General features: G+C 38.5%; 1 protein-coding gene across 1 annotated transcript in view; it reads left to right on the top strand.

The window, feature by feature from the left end:
• The first annotated feature begins 3,969 nt into the window (after positions 1-3,969).
• Positions 3,970-9,780, top strand: part of LOC103398858 (protein patched homolog 1-like) — a 99,678-nt gene continuing 93,867 nt past the window's right edge. Inside the window, 2 exon segments of the mRNA NM_001328242.1 lie at positions 3,970-4,362; positions 6,082-6,274. Of these exon segments, the coding sequence (NP_001315171.1) occupies positions 4,192-4,362; positions 6,082-6,274 (364 nt within the window). The 5' untranslated portion in view covers positions 3,970-4,191.

Genomic DNA, 9,780 nt, shown 5'->3' with positions numbered 1-9,780 from the left:
TATTAGACATTCGAATTGCATACACATTAGTTCGCAGGCAACATGGGCAAGTTTTATGACTATGAAAATTACACGAATTTAGTAAGGAACAGTTTTAAAACAGCTGGAAAATTCAGAGGCTACATAATGCATTGCATATTGGTCATATAAAGTATTAAAAATACAAGAAACTAACCTTGTTTAACGGTCGGGTAGCAGAAAACTATGGCTTGCCTACAGCATAGTGATGTGTCCTTTGCGAGTGATTCGTTCTATAAAAACAAATCTTTAATCATGAAAGAATCATGAAAGATTCGTGACCCGTAACTTCCGAGTCATGAAGTCAAAGACTTGTTCATATTGAACTCACGAATCACTCACAAATCACTCTCTGCGAAATTATCACTCTCTGTGAACTAATGTTTTACTGCGAACTAATCACTCATTGCAAATGAATCACTCTCTGTGAACTAATCTTTCACTGTGAACTAATCACTCATTGCAAACTAATCACTCTCTGCGAACTAATCACTCACTGCGAACAAATCACTCACTGAGAACAAATCACTCTCTGCGAACTAATCTTTCACTATGAACTAAACTTTCATTGCAAACGACTCACTCTGTGAACTAATCTTTCGCTGTGAACTAATCTTTCACGATGAACTAATCTTTCGCTGTTAACTAATCTTTCACTATGAATGAATTATTCTCTGTGAACTAATTTGTTAATTGCAAATGAGTCACTCTCTGTGAACTAATCTTTCCCTGTGAACAAGTCACTCTGTGAACTAATCTTTCACTGTGAACTAATCTTTCGCTGTGAACTAATCACTTTCTGTGAACGAATCCTTCGCTGTGAACTAATCTTTCACTGTATTCTTTTATCCATCTACCATGTATTCAAAACCCAAATTCCAGCTGATGGTGACAGTATTGTTTTAAAGCTGCTCAAAATGTTTGTTGTGGGATTTATACGGCTCATTTTGTTATGAATTCTTTATTTTTACTGACGGTTTTTGTAGTTTGTGTTGGTTCAGGTTAATTTAGCTGAATAAGTTGAATAATTTGGATTTTTATTTTTTGTAATAGACCTGCTGGTAGAGAAATGTGAAAACCACTAAGGATTTTGGTTAAAAGAAGTCTTATTTATTTCTAAAGGCACTTTATGTTATCGGTTTTACATAAAATGTGGAATACATTTCACCAAAGTTGATTTTTTTTATTGGACTGTTGAATAATATAGAATTATATTTTTTTGAAAATTATTGATTTTTGACAGTAAATGTTTTGGAAAAGTAACCAGTTAACTGGTTAACTGGTTGTATATGCTTGTATAGGCTGCTGCTACAGGTACACTTTTTTCTGTTGGTTCTATGCTGTTGGATCAACTGGTGATTTCTCATGAATAAAAGATAATGGAGACACATTTGTTTGGTCACCTTGATTAATAAATACTGACAAATATACCTTGTGAAAAAGTATGAAGTAGCCACAAACTGAGGGAAAAAAGTGCATAGATATTCATAAATATCATGATAATTGTTAAATAATCGAATAGCACCCCCTGAATCGTGATCAAATCGAATTGTGAGGTCCCTTAGATAGCACACTCCTAATTTTTACATTAACACGCTGTATTATTTGGGTGTTATAATTACCTTATGATATACATTGTCTGGCCAACCTTAAATATCTGTCCACTTACACTCAGCTATGTTGACTTTGTGTGGACTTCCATCGATTATTTTCAACTTGTTCAAGTATCTTGCCTTTGTAATTGTGTCTAGTGAATCTCCATACAACAATTTTGCTCTCCCTCTGGCAATTTAATACTCTTGTCTTTTGTTGTCATTATTGATTGTTTACTTCTATGTGTTCTTTTGCCACACATCTAGAACCACATTTATATTAAAAGAAGGTTTTTATGGTTTAGATACATAACTGTTACAGAATTTAAACAAGTTTAAACCAATGTGCGTCACCAGAGAAGGTTTGCAGGCACTGTTTGCACCTTTTATATATTTTTGACAAAACTGGAAAGATTTATAAATCGAATTTTCTTCTGTCAATTTTTTGTCCTATACTCGATTATATCTTTTTGCTATTTTTCTACTGTAACTGGAATACAACAGTTTTTAACTAATGTTTGGTTGGGGTTGAGGTGGGGAAAAATGCAATTGACATACGAGTGCTGTTGTAGAACAGAACTCATATCTCGAAGCCCTTTTGCATGTCTATTATACCTCTTTTAATTATACTTAACTCTTAACATGTACTAAATACACAACTTATACAGATTTATATAATTTTATAGATGTATTACCTAATTGTTAATGGTTGAGTTACGGTTGAATTACTCTCAGCTAGCTCAGACATGACGATAGCTAACATTAGTTTTTGGCTATTTTTACCTTAACCTTAGTTATTTTTTAGAAAAGTTACAATTTCAAGCAACTTTAAAATATTGAACTATTGTTTTGACTGATTAGCTGGTTTTATGTTAATTAGCTGAAAGCATTTTCAAAAAGACCTTTGGCAACGTTCTTTTCTAACCTTTAGCTTTTTTTTAAGATGACTTCAATAATATTTGTTCTAATACTAATGTTTTGGCTAACTTAACTGTAAATGATTTGTTTGCAAACCACCTGACTTAAATATGTTCAACTAGTTTAGCTATTATAACTAATTTTGGCATACAAATTAGACAGAGCGTTATAGTAAGCCCTGAATCTTGGCCATACATTTCAGGCTTTTTTACAGTGGTATGAAAAAGTTTAGGCACCCCTGATCATTTTCAAGATTTTCCTTTATGTATCATTAGTTGTTCGGAACAGCAATTTCAATTAAATATATCATATAGCAAACAAACACAGTGATATTTAAGAAGTGAAATGAAGTTTATAGGATTTACAGAAAGTGTGCACTACTACTTAAACAAAAGTAGGCAGGTGTAACTAATGTTAACTTTTAGTAGACTTCTTTTGTTACTTTTAGATTTTAAATGAAAAACTCGCATATTGGTGGCATAAACTGGTGTGAATGTCTGTTGTTGAATATAGTTATTGAAAGAAAAAATAAAGAAAGAACTATATTTATCCTTTTGGCATTACAGCACCAAAATGACAGGAATAACACACAAATAGATAGAATACAAACAAGAGTACTAGCACATTGTCAAAGAATATGGGAATCCTGAACAGTGGATGTCAGTAGGTTAGTAGTAGTAGATAGATTAGTGTTAATAGTAGTAGTATACTAGTAGATAAGTATTGTTGTTGTGTGTGGTGTTTGCGATCTCAGTTATTATTTATTATATTTTTATTATTACTAAATTAGTTAGCAAATATTATCACATTATATAAGCAACAATACAACAAAATGAAACAATGGTTTGAAACAATGGTTGGATAACTTTGTTATATATTCTATGTGATCCGACAGTTTTCACATCTTTCATGTAACTCGGATGCAATGTCGTGTCTGACTTACTTGTACTTTTGTAATATAAGGCCTTAACTACCGTCTTCATGCTGCTGAGTATAAATCTCAAGTTGTGACTTTCCTCCACAGACCCTCATGCCGTGTACATTACTCCACATTGCAACTATCCTCCGCTAATTGTGTCAAACACCGGCCTGCGCTGGCTCTCCTCTCCCGAGCTTCCTCTGAAGTTGCAGATGCAGGCATGAGGTCTTTCGGCCTGGGTGGTCTCTCTACTTTAGTGAGCTGTTGCTAAGCAGGTAATAATAGTCGTGTTTGGGAGTAATTTTTGCCCTTCTGGAACCAATCAGATGCAAGGAAGTCCTTGCAATATGACAACCCCAGAAGGCGGGATCTCGGTTCTTTTTTCCTCCCTCTTAGCCCCCCTTCTCCCCCTCTGCCTCCAAATGGAGAGAGGTCTTTTCTCCTCTTCTGTTGAAACTCAGAATTGGCCATGACGCGCGGCCCATGGGAAGACCACATAGATCTCTAGCAGAATGCCACGACCATCGAGCTTTCCTAGCCATCGACTCCTGTGTGGGAATCACTTTGCGCACGTCTCCTTCTGAGAGAAACCTGCTTTATTTGTACTTTTCCGAGAGACTCAGTAAAAGCGGCGGAGACCCCCGGATCACGAAATGTTGGGATGGAAGGCGCAGACTTTGATTCGCCGTCTCCAGCAGGAGTATGAAGTCCGGGAATCTGTAACCATATCGCAGTCCCCGCAACATGGCCTCGGCCGCTAATGCGCCGTCCGAGCAGGAAAACGGAGACTTAGATCGGCCGAGAGTAACGCGGAGGAACCGGGGGAACTACTCCCGGAGCACACCGCTGGATTTGGAGTATTTGCAGCGGCCGAGTTACTGCGATGCCGGCTTTGCTTTAGAGCAAATATCAGAGGTGATTGCCGTAAATCCTAATACCTAAAATCGTAAATCCTAACTCCTAATACCGCGATCCATGCTGCTGGTTCCTTTGGATTCTATGGGTCCAAACTAAGTCCAGTGGCTGCTAGGTAACGGGGCGGGCAGGTCAGGAGGGGGGACACAGGGTTAAAGCACGGTTGTAGCGAACCGTGCGGATGCCTTCTATTTATTTGCAATATTCACACTTAAATCAGTGCTGCCGGCACCTGCTAAAAGATGCCAAGCGGGATCAGTGTGCGCACAGCACATACATAGGATTACCGTTCCTTTACCGTAACATCCAGAGCTGTAACGGTCTGAGGAAGGGCAAAACATGCAGCTTGCATTCGTAGTGAACACGAGAACTGACTCTCTCATAACGTCCACACTGACGTTTGGCAGCGCAGGAGCAGCGTAAGAATGATTTGGCGGATGAGGGTTTTTTAGAAGCTTGTGTGTGAGAGCGAGTCAGTTAAGTAACTTCAGCTGAAGACAAACAGTGAAATCCATGTGGTTGCCTTCAATGGATCACAAATATTGGGAATATGTGACGGCTCCCCACTCTCCATGCAGGCCAGAGCCCACAGACTGCTCCAGTACTGTTTACTTTCCTTTAAAGGACCATTGCTGATGTTATTATTTAATTCTTTAGTACTAGTTCTTTGACTAAGTACTCACTTAGTGAGTACTTATGTTTTTTTAGTATAGGGTAAAAGTTTGGCATTAACCAGTTGTAGTTAAAGTTTTGGTTAAAATGTACAATTAATTGAAGTCAGTGCAGAGTTCCTTACAGGTTATGTGCCGAAGTGTGTTTTTTCTGTGTGTTTTGTGGCAGTGGCCGCAAGGTGGCGCAGTATAAGCCAATGCCACACTGCTACTGTCCTACACCAAAAGGTCGCAGGCTGGGAAGTGCTGCATGAAACACCTTTATGTTGGAGATTGCTTGTTTGTCTCTGTATGTGGCATTGCGTTGGACTGTCTAAAGTGTACCTTGTATTCTGCCAGGTGATCATTGGCTTCCAAATAGCCATGCATTCTTGACAAAGCAGTAGACGATGACTGGACTATGCTGTGTAGGTTTTAGTCTTTTGAATTTGTCTTGTCCTGTTGCATTCATATGTTCCAACATATGTAAAAAAAAAAAAAACTTATTCAAAGTGAATATTTTGTGTTGTGGTCTTCCTGAGTCTGTAACCTTGTGTGTGTGTGTGTGGGGGTGGGTGTGTGTGTGTGTGAGTGTGTGAGAGAGATAGGTGAATAACCACAGCCTGGCTTCTTCACTTGTGGCTGAGCAGCAGCATAATGTCTAACAAAGTTATTGTTGTTATCCCAGCAGTGACAGCAATTGATCATACTCTACAGGTGAACTGCAGAGGATTAAGATGTCATCCCCTTACGCACATTCTCCTTAGGTTACAGTTTATACATATTACTGGTATGACACAACTGGCGTCTGTCGCTCTGGGAAGTTTTGCAGCAGTTTCCTGGTGGTCTCCCTGACAGATGTGTATATTTTAGTCACTACAACCGAGATTGTGCTTAAGTATTTTCATCACCTTAAGGGATAAAAAAACCTTTTTATTAGAGGCATGTTTTGCATTTAAGTCTAAATTAAAGTATACAAAAAAAAATCTTTCAATATTGAATGTTCCTCCTTCTTCAGATTCCTGTTTTTGAATAGACAATAACTTTTGGATTTCTGTCTTGATTGCAGGGGAAGGCAACTGGGAGGAAAGCGCCCCTATGGCTGAGAGCAAAGTTCCAGAGACTTTTATTTAGGCTTGGCTGTTACATACAAAAGAACTGCGGAAAGTTTTTGGTTGTGGGCCTCATGATTTTCGGAGCTTTCGCTGTGGGCTTGAGGGCTGCTAATTTGGAGACGGATGTGGAGAAACTCTGGGTAGAAGGTAAGTCATTTGTGTTGGTTATATGCTGTTTTCAAAAGATTAAACTCACATCCATTGTTCTGTGTATTGTTTCACAAAAATGTGCTAAAACTATTTTCCATTACTATAATGTCTGAGGGGGCACAAAGTGGTTTTGTTTGGGAAAAAAGACAGTTGGTGGGTGCTGCTACAAAACCAGGGGAATTCTATATGGTTTACACTCTGGCAAGTGTCCAAGAGAAAATTGCAAATCATAATTTCTTCACTACTTGCACTGTTTCAAACCATACTAGATGCATGCACGAGATGTGCAAGAAGTGGCTGTAATTGCACCTAAAAGTAAGGTTGTAATTTAGTTCATAAGCAGTTTTTGGTGTAGAAGAAATTTTTGTCAAAGCCGCCATTTTGTGTGTGAGTGTGTCTGCCTGCCTGCCCCCAGCAGTTGAATGCTCAGTGACTGTGTGTGGTCCCGTTTTGGACAGCTCTCAACTTTCCAAAAAGATTTGTCTCTGGCTGGAGGGAAAAAGTGGAGCAAGGATAGGAACTTGTTGTGGAGCGGAGGGGCTGCTGACTTGTTGATTAAGAAAAATCTCACGAGGAGCATTGTTTTTATAGAATAGGGGACTGTTTTTATGGATGGTGCTTGGGGGTAAGAGGTGGTGCCTGGGGGGTAGGAGGAAGGGGCTGTGGGATTTCTTTCCCTTCTTTCCTTTGAGGGCAGAGTATGTTGCGGGAGTCATGAATGGAGGAAAGGACAGAGAAATTGATGCATAGATTGGGGCAAAGTAAAGATAGAAAATACTTTTTACAACAGAGTTTTCTGTTTTTGAAGTTGCACCTTTACTTTCTAAATCTACTCTTGTTGTATACACAATATGAAATACCAAATTGAACCTGATAACACCTAAATACACCTCAGTATTCTCACCTTGTGTACTAGGTGAGGGTTTGACCGTCAGAATGTTCTTCTCTTCAGAATGTTTTTCTCTTCAGAATGTTCAGCACTGGCACAGATGGAAGCTGTTTAAAGCAGGGGGACTTCCTTAGTACCGGCCCGGTGATTATAGAGATAGTGACACATTGTTTTCTCACCCTTTTCACATGTCAGGCTGTGGTCATGTGCTACAGTGAGGGGGACCATGTTAGACCAAATAGCATCACACGCCTGACAGTACATCCTGTGGGGTTTAAAATGGATTAGTAGGGGGAAAAATCTCCTGTTGACTTGTCTTATTTTGAATGAAATAGTTCTCCGTTTAAGGTATGTTTTTTAAGAAATGTAATCTGTGTTGAAAATGAACAGAGCGGATCAATGTTCTGCATTTGCAGTATAGGGTTATGACTGTTATCTGTCAGGTCTGTCTGTGTTGTGTTGTGTTGTGTTGTGTTGTGCTGTGCTGTGGCTCGGCTCTGCGTATGCTTCTGTCCTGGTCTTTGGAAGTGAATTTTGATTTTTGAAATAAACTACCTGAACCAGTCCTGTATTTGGGTCCTGCCTGCTTCCTGCCATGTTGATGGCTCATCGTGACAATTAACGTAATTAATGCACGGGAATAAACAATTCTTGCTGGCTTTTAACAACCACAAAGCACCTTCTCTGATGGAGAATGGCATTAACAAAATAGTTTGTCCTTGACTGTTATTAGTCACACCAATAAACACTCTGTTTTAAATAAGTTTTGTCAAGATGTTTGTCAAAGAAAAGAAGCTGAATTATTTGTCGTTGCACACAACAAAATGTTATTTCTGCTTTTAACCCATCACCAAAGTGAGCAGAGGGCAGGTTAAGCGCCCTGGGAGCAGGAATTTTCTGAAGACTGACTGGTGTAGAGCTCCAGCTGTATATGGTGCTGTAAAAACAATTCAGTGCTCAGTTAAACAATTACGGCCAAACAACTCACAAAGTAAGGGGAAAATGCAAGTTAAAAGGATGTCTTTCTAGCAGAGATGGCTTATTTTGACTACAATACTGCATACTCTTTTAACCTGTCATGTAGAAGTACGATTTGCTCAGACCTTTACTGTTTCTTTCACATAGTGCATCAATAATTGACAGAACTGAATGGATCTATGCTAAACCCGTCCAACATTGGCTCACACTGATACACAGAGATTTTTGATTGATTGATTGATTGAAGTTTATTTCGATATGAAAATGAAAGAAAAAAAGGAATACATATTGAGTATTGACAAACATAGAATGCATATTCGAAAAAAGGAGTAGGAAGAAGTAAAACTCCCACCCATTATCCTTAGCTAACGAATAGCAGTCTTCCTTTCAAACCCATGTAGACACTCATACACACATACTGTATGTATATATACCAATAACACACATTCAGTATTCTATACACACCTGCCTATATGTACAAACATACTATGCTACCTGACACCTTCCTCATCCATATACCTCTTCAAATTAGTGACTTTGTATTTCTTTTTAAAATTGTGTCATGCTCCATGGCTTTTCCATAGTCTCTCCCCGCTAATTAAAACACAAAAACCCTTCCTTGTTGTGCGAAATAGTGGTCATTTAAAGTTAATTTTCTCCCTTAGGTTATAACTCCCCTAATGAATACTGATGGTTTCTGGATGTTTATTGGCAACAGATTGTTTTTAGCTTTGAACATTAATTGAGCTGTTTGATAGTTGACAATGTCTGGAAATTTTAGCAATCTGGAGTGAAGCAATAGTGAATTTGTGTGTTCCTGATAGCCGACATTGTGAATGATCCGTATTGCTCTTTTTTGCATGATGGTTAGTGAACATAGTTTCCAATCTGTTGTTGAAGAGTTTTTCCAGTATTTTTGCAAATTGTGGGAGCAAGGAGACATGTCTATAGTTTGTGAAATAGTGTTTGTTTCCAGCCTTAAACACAGGTATAACTTTAGCTATTTTCATCTTATTTGGGAATGAACGTTTGAAAGGATATATTACAGATGCTTTTGAATGGCTCAACAGTGCCCTCAATTACCTTTTTTTATCAGTGACATATTGATATCATTGAAGTCAGTGGAGTGTTTGTTCCTGCAGTTCTGTACCACCTTTTAAAATTTCCATTTTATCCACCTTTTGAAGAAACTGAGAGCAAGGATTTCCCTCAATTAAATGCTTATCATCTGTGCCTGAGATAGGGATTTTTTTTAGCAAGGTCAGGTCCAACATTTACAAATACCTGTCTAGCTCCTCCCTGTTCATGATGACAACAACTTTTGCTTGCTCTGGCGTTCTATTCAACTTGATAAATACTTCGCAGTCATAGGTCCATGTACTTTGAATTCTCCCCTGTTTTTTTCAGAATATGTGCTTTTTTGTAGTAAAATGCTCATTAATAAATACGTTTGTTTCTTTTAGCATCCGTTCTTGCTTCAGCAGTGAAGATTTGTGTTTTCTGTTCACAAGTCTTATGATGATTTCTGGTGCATTGGCATAATTTCTTCGCTTCAATTCCCTTTGAGTGGAGAAAGGCAGTCACCTGTTGTTCCGCAGATCTATCGTCCATATCACCAGCACCCCACGCCACGACC

This window comes from Cynoglossus semilaevis, unplaced genomic scaffold, assembly GCF_000523025.1.
Source record: "Cynoglossus semilaevis isolate Cse_v1.0 unplaced genomic scaffold, Cse_v1.0 scaffold1319, whole genome shotgun sequence".
Lineage (NCBI taxonomy): Eukaryota > Metazoa > Chordata > Actinopteri > Pleuronectiformes > Cynoglossidae > Cynoglossus > Cynoglossus semilaevis.
Note: the sequence above shows the minus strand (reverse complement) of the source record. Positions and strands in the feature narration are given on the sequence as shown.